At 35.5% G+C, this 17,485-nt stretch overlaps 1 protein-coding gene across 1 annotated transcript in view; it reads left to right on the plus strand.

The window, feature by feature from the left end:
* TDRD9 (tudor domain containing 9) overlaps positions 1-17,485 on the plus strand; it is a 208,212-nt gene that overhangs the window by 166,585 nt on the left and 24,142 nt on the right. Inside the window, exons 22-28 of the mRNA XM_044659911.1 lie at positions 14-130; positions 3,112-3,219; positions 6,084-6,184; positions 9,899-10,072; positions 16,218-16,329; positions 16,773-16,985; positions 17,303-17,392. Of these exons, the coding sequence (XP_044515846.1) occupies positions 14-130; positions 3,112-3,219; positions 6,084-6,184; positions 9,899-10,072; positions 16,218-16,329; positions 16,773-16,985; positions 17,303-17,392 (915 nt within the window). The remainder of the gene's footprint in view (positions 1-13; positions 131-3,111; positions 3,220-6,083; positions 6,185-9,898; positions 10,073-16,217; positions 16,330-16,772; positions 16,986-17,302; positions 17,393-17,485) is intronic.

The raw sequence follows: 17,485 nt of genomic DNA on the forward strand, positions 1-17,485 counted from the left end.
CTTGTTCTTTCAGGTAGCTGAGTTATATGAAGAACTGAAAAATCGAATCACGCAGTTCAACATGTGTGTTGATACTCAAAGACCTGTGATGGACCATGAATATGTCTATAAACAGCGATTCATCCTGCAGGTATGCTGTAACAGCTGGACATCCCATTTTTTTCTTCTCCCCAGGATATTGTGAGGCTCAAGTGAGATAATAGTTGTAAAACATTTTGCAAACCTTCAATCAGTGTGTAATTGTTACTTCTTACCATTCTTAGCTACATTCAACAGAGCTCTGGTCCTTAGCCTTCTACTGTGCTGCTACTTATTTAAAGTAATGTTTATAGGGTTGTGCTAGTAAATATTTAACAAAGGAAAGATCTGCGTACACACAGACATATAAGTTTTATCTACATGAACAATTAAGTCTAGACCAGTGATGGGCAAACTACGGCCCATGGGCCAGATGCGGATCCCTGAAATGTTCTATCCTGGCACACGACACTCTTCCTAATCTGACGAATATAATGAGTAGGATACAATACAATGAAATTTCAAAAGAGTTGCCTTAGAAACAGACTGACAGGTGAGCATTTCCTTTCCTTTGGCCCCTTCTTTAAAAAGTTTGCCCATCACTGGTCTAGACAATAACTCAAACTCTGATTTGTAGTGATTACTGATTTCTGAGGTATAAAATAGTCTAGGATCTTGTTCCAGCTCTCTCCCTCTTTTTTCCTTATTGTGGTATTTGTTACAAGACCTGCTAATCTATTTTCCTGCCTTTAGCTATGACCATAAAAGAGACTAAATGTGGAAAGCTTTTGGAAAAGGCTGCGGGTCAGTAAGAACTAATCAACAACTGAGTCAGCACATTGTGCTAAGTTTTGGAATACAAAATAGGCAAAAACAGTCTTGCTTTCAGAGAACTTACATTATAATAGGGAAATTAACTTTCATAACTCTCATATATTCCATATGTGTAGTTGAATGATTAATTTCAGGGACATTTCTATTGGGCAGTTGTATCTTCCTGCCTGTCCATCTCCCTGTCAAATTCTTTTTTTTAAAGTATTTTTTATAATGAATGAAGGAGTCATTGTGCTTAGTATCTACTTGAACAATAAATACTCTTTTGCTATCTATAAAAATGCTGAAATTCCAGGGGGTGGGATTGGGCAGGATGTTAGGTACCAGAGTATAAAGGAGGCTTGACCACAAGGGATCCTTGGAAATGTGTTGTTACTGGAATGTATATTCTGAAAGAATAATGTAATTTGTTGATGTGTGAGGAGTATCCTTTGGCATCTTTTTAAAAATTTGGATTCAAGGGGTTGCTATCTAGGAATTTGGCAATTTGGCACAAAAAGTGCATTTGCTAGTTAGGCCAAGCTTAGGGTTTGCCTTCAAAGGGAAAGCCTTGAATGAGAATTATACAAATTTAAATTAGTTAGAAATATCTTAAAGGTGGCAATCTTTTGAAATTGCTTCTTAGAAATGAATGGAGGTTAAATGGTTTTGATTATATTAAGCTAAAAAGATTTTGTACAAACAAAAACAATGCAGTCAAAAGCAGAAGGGAAACAACAAATTGGGAAAAAATCTTTATAACAAAAAACTCTGACAGGGATCTAATTACTCAAATATACAAGGAGTTAAATCAATTATATAAAAAATCAAGCCATTCCCCAATTGATAAATGGGCAAGAGACATGAATAGGCAATTTTCAGGTAAAGAAATCAAAAGTATCAATAAGCACATGAGAAAGTGCTCTAAATCTCTAATAATTAGAGAAATGCAAATCAAAACAATTCTGAGGTATCACCTCACACCTAGCAGATTGGCTAAAATGAAAGAAGGGGAGAGTAATGAATGCTGGAGGGGATGTGGCAAAACTGGGACACTAATGCATTGCTGGTGGAGTTGTGAACTGATCCAACCATTCTGGCTGGCAATTTGGAACTATGTTCAAAGGGCTATAAAAGAATGCCTGCCCTTTGATCCAGCCATACCATTGTTGGGTTTGTACCCCAAAGAGATCATAGATAAACAGACTTGTACGAAAATATTTATAGCTGTGCTTTTTGTGGTGGCAAAGAACTGGAAAAGGAGGGTATGTCCTTCAATTGGGGAATGGCTGAACAAACTGTGGTATATGCTGGTGATGGAATACTATTGTGCTAAAAGGAATAATAAACTAGAGGAGTTCCATGTCAACTGGAAAGACCTCCAGGAACTGATGCAGAGTGAAAGGAACAGAGCCAGAAGAACATTGTACACAGAGACTGATATACTGTGGTAAAATCGAATGAAATGGACCTCTGTACCAGTAGCAATGCAATGACACAGGAAAGCTCTGAGGGATTTATGGTAAAGAACGCTACCCACACTCAGAGGAAGATCTGCAGGAGAGGAAACATATAAGAAAAACAAATGCTTGAACACATGGGCTGAGGAGGACATGATTGGGGATATGGACGCGAAACTACCACACCAATGCAACTAACAACAATTTGGAAATAGGTCTTGAACAAGGACACGTGATAAAACCAGTGGAAATGTGCGTTGGCCATGGGTGGGGGGGCAAGGGGAAAGTAGGAGCATGAATCATGTAACCATGTTAAAAATGAATATTAATAAATGATTAAAAATTTTAAAAAATGAGCCAGAAAAAAAGAAGAAATGAATGGAGGAAGCTTTATTCTTGTGGTGTAGTCTATTTTGGAGAAAGAGAAGGTCCCTTCTTGATAGCATTTATTGATCTAAGGTGGGAATGTGGAGAGAAATGCAGTATGGGTACCTCTAGGTACAGAATTGTCCAAACCATTTGCTATTGTTATCTCTCTTGTTTTCTAAAACTAATTCACACTAAGATGCCCTAAGCTCTAAGGAAAGATATTTTATATATATATAGTTGATATTGTATTCTGTTACAACTCACTTTGATAATTCATCTGTCTTAAAAGCAAAGAATGTTAATCACCTTAAATTATGAAATATGAAGCTTTGGTTCAGTGGTAAAAGTTCTAAACTCGATATTTATAAAATTCAAGGAATAGATTAGGAAATTCTAGTTTACTGTCATTATATTTCTTCTGTTTGACAAAAGGAAATCTATTTTATTTTAGGTTGTGTTGGCTGGTGCTTTCTACCCAAATTACTTTACTTTTGGACAACCTGATGAAGAAATGGCAATAAGGGAGCTTGCTGGCAAAGACCCCAAAACAACTGTAGTGGTATGTTAATATCAAAAGTATCCTTCAATATACACTTAGTCTTGTAGGATGGGATCTTTTCTATTCAAGAAAAACTTTACTGTAAAGCTACTAGTGTAGAGTATTGATATGCTTTCTCAAACATTTAGGTATGATTCTTGGCTTTATGATAAATGAGAAAAGAGGCTGTGCTTTGGAGCTTATTTATCTGTTTCATATTTGCTGGTTTGGACCCTAGCATCATCCCTTTTGTGCATATTCTGGCCCTAGAAGAAGGCATTAAGAAATTATGTTTGGGAATTTTGATGCAATAACGTACACGTGCTTACCCTCTCAAGAGCAGTCCCATAACTTGCATGGCACTCAAAAGTTTAAGGTTCCCCAGAAGCTGATAACTGACTAAATTCTGCCCACACATACTACTTATTGCTATATCATGAAGTCATTGTTTTCTATTTGGTCTATTCTAATTTTCTGGATGTTTATTTCTTGGATAAATTTCATCACCTTCTCTTCTAAATTCTCTCTAAATTCTCCCTCATTGCTTTTGTTTCAATTGTTTGTCTCGGTTCATTTTTTTCCTAAGTATTAACATTATCTTTTGGGGAAAGCCATTTTTTCCTTTGTATGATCACATACCATTTTTAGGCAATTACTTCTTTTTCAGGGATTTCTATATCTACAGTTCTTTTTTAATACTGGTTGGCATTGCTATCTCTCCTGCTTTAGTTTCTGAATTGAGGCTTTGAACTAGTGCCTGGCTCTGCCCCCTTCTGTACTGTTGGATAGATTCTTACCTGAGTTCTTGTGCTGACTTCCACCACACAGTATTATACCCCTTTGGGTCCTCAGGATTGAGTCTTGAATCTTGAGGACCCCTCATAGCATCTTGGAATAGAGTGCCTCAGAGTCCATGGGTCTGGACTGTACTGTTCTGAATGCTGCTGTGCCTTCTTGGGGCTTCCAAGGTTTCTATCCTGGGGCTTTCGGATTTTCTTTGGAAGCCCTTGACTCTTGCTTGCTCTAGCAGTCTTATAAGCTTTTTATTTCTCTGGCCCCTTGCTGGTTATACTGGGTGACAACATGTTGGCTCTGGCTTTGCTGGCTACCTTTTCTCCTGTTGCCCACTGTCTTCCAGCTAATGTGGTGAAGCTGGTCCTGGTGAGCATTGTTTCAAGGCCTCTCACCATCTTGGTTGCTACTCTGCATCCTTCTGTTGCTCCTGTTTTTGTAGATCTGGGATGGCAGAAGTAACTTACTGTAGTTTCGTATTGGGTTTCTTGGTCATTATTTGGTGGAAATTTGAGATTTTTGTGGAAGTAGGTAAGTGAAAAGTGAGAATCTGCTTCTGGTTAGGCAATGGAAAATTTACACTTAGATTAGACTTTTCATTGATTGGTTTAGTTGAGGTATCTAGGCTTTGATTACATTAATTGGGATGGGACTAGAACCCCCCCAAATTTTAAAACCAAATTTTAAGATTCTTCTGCCCAACTTTTGCTAAGATTCCCCACCTCTACCCCCTTTATATGTCATTATTTAGATGTTTGACATTTCATTTATGTAGTACTTGGAGTTTGGGCCAGTTATGACCTTACAAAATTAAAGGGGAACTAGGGAACTAGAAGAAGGATACAGTAAAATATGATAAAAGTTAAAGGATCTGAAATTATTGGGCTTGGAGAAAAGAAACCACTGAGGGATTTGAATAGTAGTCTTCTTTTATATGACAGCTTATTATTTAAAAAATAACAGAGAGGCGGTAGCTCAGTGGATTGGGAGCTAGGCCTAGAGAAGGGACATCCTGGATTTAAATGTGCCATTGGATGCTTCCTACTGTGTGACCTTGGGCAAGCCACTTAACCCTTATTGCCTAGCCCTTACCTCTCTCTGCCTTGCCACCAATACTTAATAAATTCTAAGTCAGAAAGTAAGGGTTTAGAAAATAGTAAACAATTTTTTATTGCATGTTAGTTAAAAAATTCTTCCATTTTATCAGTCTAACTAAAAATAGTTTTCTGATTAAGAATTGTTCAGAAAAGTAGATTACTTAGTGATGGGAGTTATATAATACTGCTCTTTGGATTATTTATTATTTTGAGCTGTTTATATGCATTAGCGTAAATGTGAAGATAATAAGAAATCTAGGCTAGAAATGTCATCTAGGCATATTAATAGCATTAATTAAAGTACCAATACTACATTTATTTAGTGAAAAAGGTTTAAAATTTATAAAACTATCTTACCAAAGATTTAAAGTGACCCATTAAGCAATGTCAAAAGTGCATTACAATCCCTTATGTACATTTTCTTTTCTCATTTAAGTACTGTAAATTCAAAGAGAATTTTGAAAACTTTTTTCATTCAGAACTTCCACCAATCTTCCCTGATTGTAAATGTAACTTAAGAAATGTGTTTTTGCTTACCTCAATTATTTCAAAGCTATTTTTAAATGGTTGATTTGCAATTTGAAACTTAATTATATAAAGGCTACTATTGCACTAAATAAACTTTAACTCATGGAAACTAAGAACAAACTTAATTTTTTAAACTCTTACCTTCTATCTTAGAGTTAATACTAAGTATCAGTTTGAAGCCAGAAGAGTGGTAAGGGCTGGATATCAGGATTAAGTTATCACACCCGGTCACTTGTCACACAGGAAATGTCTGAGGCCACATTTGAATCAAACTCCATTCCAAATCTAAGTCTGACTCTCTATCCATATACTATACTACTTGCCCCCTCTTAATTAATTTTTAAATTCTTTAAATATTTAATATCATGTTTTTTGCACATAGTAGGTCTTTAATAAATGTTTATGAATTATTAAATGGAGAACTCTGCTTGGTAATTTTAAAAGGAAGTTGTCATTTGTTTTTAACAGCTGAAGCACATTCCTCCCTATGGATTTATTTACTACAAACAACTTCAGTCTCTCTTCAGGCAGTGTGGTCAAGTAAAATCCATTGTATTTGATGGTACAAAGTAAGTAGCATTTTATTTTTGTCATTCATAATTATATATGACTTACATTTTATCATTCATAGTTACATATGAATATTGTATTAATTATGTAGGAAAACATAAAAGGTTCACTGATACTATCATATAATGGTGGGAGGAGGAAGAATATATACCCCTATGCATTAAACTTACATAGAATATTTATATATATACATACTAGTATACATGATTTTGGTTTTTTTTTTTTTTAAATAAACTATCATTCCTTTTACTAGGGAACTAGCAACTACTTATTTTTTCACTCACAATCTTGGATAACCTGACCATCCTTTGAGCAATTTTGAGACAAAAACTGCTACCTTTTTAGACTCAATAATTTCTGTCCACTGCTAGTGATAGATAACAAACATTTATTAAGTGTTTATTATATGCCAAGCTCTTGGATGAGTAAGCACTGGGAATACAAATACACATAGAAAGAAAGATAGTCCCAGGTATCAAGAAGTTTATATTCTGAAAATGAAAGACAGTGCATAAAAGGAAGCTGAAAAGAATGGTAGAGAGGTCACACCCTTAGTGCAGTCCCTACCCCAGTGGGAAGCTTGGGTTGAAGAACTTGAGGAGGAAGAATGATCAGTAATAGATTCTATAGATTTCAATCTAGAGTGGGTCAGTACAAGGTAATCTACTGCCTTAAAGAGTGACTCAAACTTAGTTTCAGTTTCTAAGAGGTTGTTGCTTCTTTGGCAGAATAGTGTCATATGTATGTTTTGAACACCTGAGAAGGAAAGGTAATTTTAGTCTCATTTTATTGGTGAGTTTTAATTCCTGACACCAGTATAGCACTTAGAGATTACCAAATGGGAGTCATCATTGTTAGAAAGATCATTGGGCTTGGCACTCAGAACTGAATTCAAGTCATACTTTTACCACTGATATGATATATGACCTTGGGCAAATCTTTTCACTTCCCTGGGTCTTAGTTTTCTTAATTGTAAAATGAAGGTGTTGGACTAGATGATTTCTATAGTCCCTTTATCTCAAAAATGATCACAAAATCTCAGAATTGAAAGAAACCAAGGCAATCTAGTCCAGCTTCTACCTGAACAAGAATCCTTTCTAAAGCTTACCCAGCTAGTAATCATCCATTCATTTAGCCTGAAGACCAGAGCAAAGAATGTATTGTTTTTTTGAGCAAATCCATTCTCCTTTTATAGCTTGTTAGCAATACTTTTCTAAAATTAAACCTAATCTTTATAACTTCTATCTATTAGTTCCTAGATCTGTTTTCTGTGATCAAGGGAAACAAAGCTACATAATTCTTACACAGATAGTAGTATAGTGTATAGAGATCCCATTTGGATTCATAAAGATATGAGTTCAAATTTTGCCTTGTATACTTTTGTTGCCTTACTTAAGGCCTGACCTCGAGCAAGTCATTTCAGCTCAGTTAGCCTCACTTAGCCTCAGTTTCTTTCTCTGTAAAATAAACATAATATTTCTTAACTCATAGGATTGTTGTGATGATCAAATTAGGTAAAAGTTCATTGCATACCTTAAAGTGCTAGACAAATATTAGCTGTCATAATTACTGTTGTAATTAATTAAAATATGACACGTATTCAAATACATGAAAACAACTATCATGTTCCACGCTCTGGGTCTTCTCCCACCTACCTATAACTAGGCATAATTCAGGTACCATTTTGTTATATAAAATGGTTTCAAGGCCCTGACTATTTCGTTTGCTTTTCTGCATGATTTTTGGTCATGCATCTGGAATGGACTCCAGATATGTTCTGATCAGGGCAGAGTCTAGGGGTCTTTGAGAAAATCGTCACCATAGACCTGTGTTGGGGAACCTGTGGCACATAAGCCAGAGGGGGCTGTTCCCCTCCCCCTCTCTATGCACCTGAGGACATTTCTCACATGATATACACCTCTGCCTAGCAGCCCAGTGGGAGTGATTCCTCCCTCCACTGTCTAGGATAAGGGGGTGGGGATAGGGCTGAGTGATGCAGTTTGGGCACTCGGTCTCTAAAAGGTTTGCCATCACTGCCCTAGACTATCAGCTGGCTTTATAAGGAATACCAAAAGTGCTACCCTGAGAATATGGCCCAAGAGTATGAGAATTACAAGATAACTATTTATTATTTTTACCTACATTCTTTTTTTTTAAGTGGAATGGAAATATAAATTACTAGTAATTACAATATTCAAAGCTCACCTAAATAAAAATCTCATTTTAATAGCAAAGGCTGTTACTGGGAACTTCAGTTGCAAAACTTCTTTAGGACATGGTCTCAGCAGAATCTGTTTCTAAAGTCAGAGGTTTCTGTGAGACTAAATCAGCAACTTCGTTCATGAACAAAAGAATCAAGCAAAGCTCAGAATTACATAAATGATGTTTTGCTCTCACAGAAAGCCTTCCTTCACTTGTGTTCAGCAAGTCATCTCTCTCTCATGGGACATGAGGTAAAACATTAACCATACATATGTAGTGCAGGAATTTATGATTTATCTTCATTTGGTGTATAAGAAAACTGAGTCCCAGAGAGGTTGTGATTTTCTTTGGGGACTTCAATGTTCTTTTTACCATATCCTTGCAGGTTATGTGAATACTTTTTCTTGTACAAGAAGATATGTGTTAATTAATGAGCATTAATTTAGTCTATTCACAATCATAGGTTTAGAGCTAATTGGGCCCTTAGAAGTCAAGACCTTTTATGTTTAGAAATATTAGTCTAACTTACTGATTATATTTTCACTAACATAATCTAAATGTCCTGTCTGTGTATCATAGTTTCCCTTAGGTTACAATTTCCCATAAAGAAAAAGATAAGTTGGATTCAATATAAATGCAACTCTCTTATTCCTCACTTTTTCTAATGTAAATATATTATTGAGATACTGAGCAGATCATTTCCTCTCCCATTGCACTAATTTTCTGATTTGTAATAGGAAAAGGTGTAACTAGATGATTTCTCTTTAACATTAACTATTGGGGGCGGGTTGGTAGCTCACTGGGTGACAGCAGGCCTGGAGTCAGAAGGTCCTAGATTAATATCTTCTGGCCTCAGACACTTCTTAGCTGTGTGACTCTGGGGAAGTCACTTAATCCTGATTGCCTATTTTTTAAAAAACAAGCCCTAAAATTTTTATCCCTTTAAGTTTTGTTTTTTTTTTTAGTTTTTATTTTTAGAAAGTAAGTGTAATTATACTGGAAAAAAACTTGAATGCAAAACAAAAACAAACCAACTAAAACACATAGGGTTTCCGGTCCTGAGCCTAGCATTTACCTGAGGAGGAGGTCATTAACTTTTTCCGAGACAGTTTTCTCAGCTGTCTCAAATGTTGTTAACAAAAACTACTGTGTTCCTGCAAAGATGTGTTGTAATGAAGTAATGGAGGTGAAAATTGCTATAGAAACTGTAACTCAATTTAGATATGTGCCTTATCTTCCAGAAACATAGAATGCATAAAGCAGAAAAATGTACAAAAGTTAACATGCAATAATAAGGTGTTCTTGCACATGCATTTTCTTTTACTCTTTTAATCAGCCCCCTTTACCCCCTTCACTACATGATTCTGGTGACTTGTAGAAGGAATAGTTCCTGTGAATTTCTAAAGGAAAGATTTATCAGGAACTAGTTAAGTAATCTGGAATGATATTAGTACATGCAGTTAATACTTTTTTAAAATAAATAATTATTTCTTTTTTTTGTGTGGCAACAGGGCATTTGTGGAATTTTCTCGCAATCCAACAGAAAGATTTAAAACTCTCCCTGCTGTATATATGGCAATTAAGATGTCTCAGCTAAAAGTTCCACTTGAACTCAGTGTTCATGCTGGTGAAGAAATTGAAGGGAAGGTGCAAGGAGGCACAGTTACAAAGCTGAGGAATACAAGGTATTTCCAGAAAATGGTGACAGGCAATGAAGCACTTTTCTTTGTTCAGCTTGTTAATTTTCTGATTTTATTTGTTGTGTGATATAATGGATAGGGTATTCTATTTCAGAGTCAGAGAGGATCTGAATTAGAATTCAATATGTTATTTCTTTGGACTCCAATTTCCTTAACTGAAGGGAATTGTATGAGATAATCTCTGAAGCTTCTTACTGTTCCAAGTCCTGTGTTCTGGTATCAGTTGAGGTTAACCCAATTTTTGACCTTGAGCTCTTTAAACTTTTTTGAATGCACATGCAGAGCTCACAAAAGGTTATTTTTTGGAGGGAAACCCTCAAGTTTCTTTGAAGCTGCCTGGTTTAAACTTACTTCTAAGTATTCATAATGTTTATCATGATGATCCAGTTGATCATGATTATTTCTTTAACCAATTAGAAGAATGATTCTTTGTTGCTTCTTGCTATGCAGTGAGAGAAAATTTTAACAGGGGTCATCATGATCTAGTGATAACTTTTAAGTCAGAAGGTCTAGGTTTGACTTCTGATTTAGTTTCTCCATTTGTAAAACGAGGATAATATTATACTTTGAACTACTTGGATTAGAGGGTTGTTGTGAAGAGTGCACTTTGAAAACCTCAAAGTTCCTCTCCCTCCAAAGTTCATTTCCTTTTTTTTTTTTAAACAAAGCCACTCAACTGGTAGATAATGAGAATGCTACAGATATTATATCAGTCCTTATGGAACAGATGCAAAGAGGTAGATTGCAATTAAATGGGTTTAGAACTGATTCAGTGGCTGATCTAGAAGAATAGTCATTAATGTATCAATATCAGAGTGGAAGGCGATTGATAGTAGAATGCTCCCAGGGATCTGTGTTTGTCCCTGTGCTATTTAACATATTCTCTAATGACTTGAATAAAGGCATAAATGGTTATGAAATTTATGGATGACACAGAGTCCTGAATACACTATACACTGAATAACAGAGTCAGAACTTGCCAGACTGCAGCTTTTTTGCACTGAATCTAAGACGGATTTCAAAAGAGTTAAGTATAAATGCTTATCCAGAGGTGTACTAGCGCCAACTCTAACAAGCTTTGGGATCCCGTTTATTTTTCAATGTGAGCATGAATATCTCAGAAATGACATTATTGTTTTGTTCATTGTTAAACATCTACCAGCACACTCTTATATTCTATAAAAAATTTTTGAGATCAGCAGGAATGCAAGAAATGTAGTCATTACCAGACTTGAGGCTAGTAATAATAATTACTAACATTTATATAGTACTTTAAGGTTTGCAAAGATTTTTATATCCATGATCTCATTTTAACCTCATAACATCCTGGTCTTACTAAGCTTTAAAAAATGTCCCCTCCACCCCACCACCTCCCCAAAAAATGTTTCCCAGTTACAAGATGGAGACACATGATTAGGTCACAGATTGTCTTGAGATCTTGAGATTTTGGTAGACTTGGAAGTTCAATAGGAATCATCTGTGTAATGCATAGACATAAAAGCTAATTAGATCTTGAGCTGAATTAAGGAAAGCATGGCTTCTAGGAATAAGGAGGAGATAACTTCCTGTCTTCTCTAATCTGGTCATACCTAATCTGGAGGATTGTGTTTAATTCTGACTGCCATTTTATTAAGTAAATGAATTTAAAAGCTAGAGAGCATCCAGATCACCACATAGCCAGGATAGTAAAAAGCCTTGAGTTTGTTTTATGAGATTCATTGAAATGAAATAAAAATGTTTAACCAGAAAGAAAAAAAAAGACTCAGGAGGCACATTATAAATTGTGTTCAAGGATCAGCTAAGTGGCTCAGTGGATAGACAGTGAGGCCTGAAGATAGGAGATCCTGCGTTCAAATGTGGCCTCAGAAACACTTTTTAGCTGTGTGACCCTGGGTGTCGAAATCTATTTATCATCTCCAGATAATCTGATAATGATGACTTAGTTGATAAGAAAGTACTGGATCGTGGGAGATCTTTCTATCAGCTCATGCTGCTGCTGCATCTCTGCCAATGAGCTTGGGATTTTATTATATAATGTATACAAAACACATTACACATGAAAGCACAAAGAGAGTTCGCAGTTGCACAGAAATTACAAATTATGTCACATCAAAACGCAAAAAGTTTCATTGGCTTCAAAATAGAAAAAGGCCAAGGCTGAATTTTGGCTGCCCCGTTATCTGTAAGCTGAGTCTGGGAATACTTTCTCAGGGGCGAATAGCCCCTACTGGAGGAGATTTTGTCTAGATTTGACCTTGGCTGTCTGAGCTACTTTTGAAACAAAAACAGTTGTATTTTTGACCAAAGGAGAGAATGTTAACCTCTTGACTTCTGGTTTGCTAGGAACCCAAAGTTTTCCAACAAGGCCACAATACTTTTCAACAAGAAAAGGTGTAGATGACAAAAGGGGTCAAAAGAGGAATCTCTGATTTTTATCCATTTGGGGCTGTTTCTCTTATTGGCTTCCCACACCTGGACAAATTACTTAACCCTCATTGCCTAGCCTTTTCTACTCTTTCTGCCTTGGAACTAATACATAGTATTGATTCTAAGAGAGAAGGGAAGGAGTTTTAAAAAAAAGAAAAAGAATGTAGACAAGGTGTGTTCAAGTTTTGGAAGTACTATCCTGTGGAAAAGTAGCAATAAAGTTTGCAAAAAGAAAAATTTAGGCTTGATTTCCAGAAGAACTACTAACAGTTAAAGCTGTAGAAATGCCTGTACTTTTAAAAATGTGTCTTCCCTCCTTGGAGATTTTGGGCAGAGATTTTGACCACTCATCAGGTATGTTAGAATGGGAATTTCCTTTTGAGTATAGGCTCATCTAGATGGCTTCTGAGGTCTCTTCCAATTCATCAATAAGCCAAGGTAAAATCTTGGAAGAGAATTTTATTAGAAGTTTCATAACAAATAAGATTGGAACTCTTAAAATCTAATCAAGATTGCAATGACTGTGATTTGGGGACCAGATATTTTAAGAGCTTTATGGTCTTGGTGTTCTGGGTACTCTACTGGCACAGATCTCAAGCCTACATCTTCCCCATACATTCACAAGTCGACCATAGAGAATCAGTCAGTGAACTAGAGGATTTCTGTAGTTCTGTCATTCAACTTAACGTTTATTGAGTGCATACTACATTCCAAGCACTGGACATAAAGGGAGAAAGACAGCCTTTTTTCTTAAAGAGCATAGTCTAATGGATGAGACAATAGGCAAAAAAACTGTACAAATAAGATATAAACTAGATAAACTGGAGGTAATCATCAAAGGGAAGGCACTAGCATTAAGGGGAATTGGGAAAAGCATCTTGTGGGAAGCTAAGACTTGAGAGAATTCAAGAGAACCTAGAGGTAGAAATGAGGAAGAAGAGTATTCCAGGGATAGGGGAGTGCCTCATGCAGGAACAGCAAGAAGGTCAACATCACTGGGAACACAAAATGTAAGGAAGATTTAAGGCCCATCAGACGTTTCCTTGATTTTAAAAAATCTATCTAACCCCAATTTAACTGTTTTTCAGTAAGTATGAAGTCTGTCATATTCTGGAGTTCTTAATCTAATATATTTGGGATCACTAGATTTGAAGGACAAATCTGCTAACTGAAATATTTTTATAACTCTGAGCCCCAGTTTTCTTTCATGTAAAAAGATTGGGACTGGAATAGATAGTCACCAGGGTCCCTTCAAACTCTAGATTTGATGCTTTTTATGCACCAGAAGCATAACAATCACCATTAATAATTAGTTTTAGTCATAGAACAATCACCTATTTTAAGAGTAATCTTTATCTGAAATCTAATTGATTTACACTCTGACTAAAGTAGACAATATTAGAAAAGGACATAATCAGTAGAAATTTATTTTTCATTTTAAGAATTTCATTTCACAGGGCAGCTGGGGTAGCTCAGTGGATTGAGAGTCAGGCCTAGAGACGGGAGGTCCTAGGTTCAAATCTGGCCTCAGACACTTCCCAGCTGTGTGACCCTGGGCAAGTCACTTGACCCCCATTGCCCACCCTTACCACTCTTCCACCAAGGAGCCAATACACAGAAGTTAAGGGTTACTTAAAAAAAAAAGAATTTCATTTCACAAGATAATATTCATGCAGCTTAGATTCTCCTGCTGTGGACCAGTTATCTTAACTGTTGAATTTCATGTATCTTTTTTTTTAATTCCCACACATGAGTTTCTTGTTGTTTTGATTGTTGAAAATAATTTACTTATGTCTTGCAACTGTGCTCTAGAAGCAATTATTTAGATTTTTATGATTTTTCCTTGCCAATTTGACAAGGAAATTAAAATTTAAATAGTATTTCAAATACCATATTTTTTAGTATTTAGTATTAATATGTAACATTCAATTAAGATGGTATTACACTATCCCTTCCACATCAAGGGATTAAGGATGCAGTGTCCCTGCCATCTGGAAAATCTGTAAAAATTTTTGGCCCTCTCTTCCCATCAGAGAAGAAATCTGAATTTTTTTTATTTTTCTTTTATGAGTTGTTTGCAGTATAAGAAACTGTATATGTTTATGCTATTAAGAAGTAAACTATTGGTTAGGGGGCAGCTGGGTAGCTCAGTGGATTGAGAGTCAGGCCTAGAGACGGGAGGTCCTAGGTTCAAATCCGGCCTCAGACACTTCCCAGCTATGTGACCCTGGGCAAGTCACTTGACCCCCATTGCCTACCCTTACCACTCTTCCACCTATAAGTCAATACACAGAAGTTAAGGGTTTAAAATTAAAAAAAAAAAAAAAAAAAAAAAAAAAAAAGAAGAAGACGAAGAAGTAAACTATCGGGCAGTTTGGAACTATGTGCAAAGGGCTTTAAAAGAATGCCTACTTCTGAGGCATTACTTATGGAAAAGAACGCTACCCACATTCAGAGGAAGAACTACAGGAGTGGAAACAGAAGAAAAATAACTGCTTGAACACATGAGTTGAGGCAGACATGTTTGGGGAAACTACCACACCAATGAACTGTCAACAATTTGGAAATAGGTCTTGATTGCAATGACACATGTTAAAATCAGTGGAAATACACATCAGCCATGGCGGGGGTGCTCGGGGGGTGAAGGGGAAAGTAAGAGCATGAATTATGTAACCATGTTATCTTTTCTTAAAAATAAATATTAATAAATGTTTAAAAAAAAAAAGAATGCCTACCCTTTGACCCAGCCAACCCACTGCTGGGTTTGTACCCTAAAGAGATAATAAGGGAAAAGACTTGTACAAAAAAATTTATAGCTGCACTCTTTGTGGTGGCAAAAAATTGGAAAACAAGGGGGTGTCCATCAATTGGGGAGTGGCTGAACAAATTGTGGTATCTGATGGTGATGGAATATTATTGTGCTGAAAGGAATAATGAACTAGAGGATTTCTGTGTCAACTGGAAAGACCTCCAGGAATTGATGAAGAGTGAAAGGAGCAGAACCAGGAGAACATTGTATGCTATGACACAATTGAATGTAGTAATAGGCTTTTGTACTAGCAGCAATGCAGTGATCCAGGATAATTCTGAGGGACTTATGAGAAAGAACGTGATCCACATTCAGAGAAAGAACTGTGGGAATAGAAATGTCAAAGAAAAACATCATCGATCATGTATTTCAATAGAGATATTGATTGGAGTTTTGATGTTAAAAGATCACTCTACTGCAAATATGAATAACATGAAAATAGGCTTTGAACAATGATACATGTAACCCAGTGGAATTGCTTGTCAGCTCCAGGAGCGGGGAGGGAAGGAGGTGAGGATCATCAATCATGTAACCTTGGGAAAATATTCTAAATAAAAAAATTTTTAAAGAAAAAAAATAGAACACCAAAAAAAAGATCAGCTTTATTGATATTATTCAACACTATCCCTATTTTTAATTCATTTCTGAGTTTCTAAACTTTTTCAGTGTTGTCTGTTGACTTTCATGTATTGTCTGTGGCTTCCACAAAACTTCCCTCAAATTCCGTTTAATTTTTTATGCTGACTAGCAATAAATCAAAATTGTAGTAGGGAAAGTTGCAATGTGGAAAAGATAAGTATTAAATTTCAAAATTATGTGTGTAGATTATAACAATAATTTAAAGCATATCAAGTTGTCTTGTGTAATACTAAAACAAGTTGTGTCCTTATTTAGAGTAAACGTTGACTTCCAGAAGCAGACAATTGATACCATGCAGATTTCATTAGATGCTCTAGAGCAGTCACAAGCCATCACTAGCCTACTCTTAACCATTGATGTCACTGAGGTATGAATTTAACTAAGGAATATATAATTTCTCTTTAAATTGAATCAACTGTATTTGAAAAGTATATGTTTTATTAGGAACTCTATAAATTCTACTTATATTTGACAGTGATTGATAAGTAAAGTAATGTAGGATACTCTAATATTATTTTAAAGGATAATGTTATTTCATTGGTGTAAATTCTTCCAAATATTCAACTGCTTCCCTTTATGATTGTCTATTTGGTTTTTAATCATAAAATAATAAACTTGTCAATGAAGCTGATAATTAGTTAAACTAGTAGTGCACAGGCATTTTCATTTTTTATATTTGGAACTTTTAAAATTTCAATTTAGTTGGGATAATAAAGGAGTAGTATGTGAAATTTTGTGATTTTAAGCCCTTTTGAACTCTTGGTTGAGTATAAAAATCTTTTTCAAATTTCTTTCCTTTTATTTTTTAAGGTTGTAGAAGTTGGACACTTCTGGGGTTATAGGATTGATGAAAAGAATACAAATATTCTGAAAAAGCTAACAGTTGAAATTAACCAGATGAAATTGGTACCTTTGCCAATTCGTCCATATCCTGATTTAGTTTGTCTGGCACCATTTGCTAATTTGAATAAAGAAACCTACTTTAGAGCTCAAATCCTATATGTTTCTGGAAATTCTGCTGAGGTATGTTATTCACTAATAGATCATCACCAACAGGTAAATGAGACAAGATTTTGACATTGGAAAAAAGATTTTGTGGTAAATGTAAAAGGCAAAAGTTAGTTGTAAAACAGTTAATGTTAATGATATTAGATTGGTAGTTCTTGGTGGCTCTGTAAAAGAAGCTGTTCAGTTTAGGGTTCTGTAATATTTAGTCATTGAATTACTATTGTCAGTAATACAGTATTATCATCATACATTTTATTTTTTATCTTGAATTATAGTTTTTTTAATGATTTTATTTCTATCTACTCTTCTTTTTCTGATTCTTTATTGTCTAGGTCTTTTTTGTAGATTATGGTAATAGGTCTCATGTAAGCCTAGACCTTTTAATGGAAATTCCTTGCCATCTTCTAGAACTTCCATTTCAGGTAAGGAGAAAAGAGGATGACTTCCTAACTTCCTTTTCTCCCCTACAGTTAAAAAAAAAGATTTCAAATATGTTTTCACATGTCACTGATATC

Source organism: Gracilinanus agilis, chromosome 2 (genome assembly GCF_016433145.1).
Source record: "Gracilinanus agilis isolate LMUSP501 chromosome 2, AgileGrace, whole genome shotgun sequence".
NCBI lineage: Eukaryota > Metazoa > Chordata > Mammalia > Didelphimorphia > Didelphidae > Gracilinanus > Gracilinanus agilis.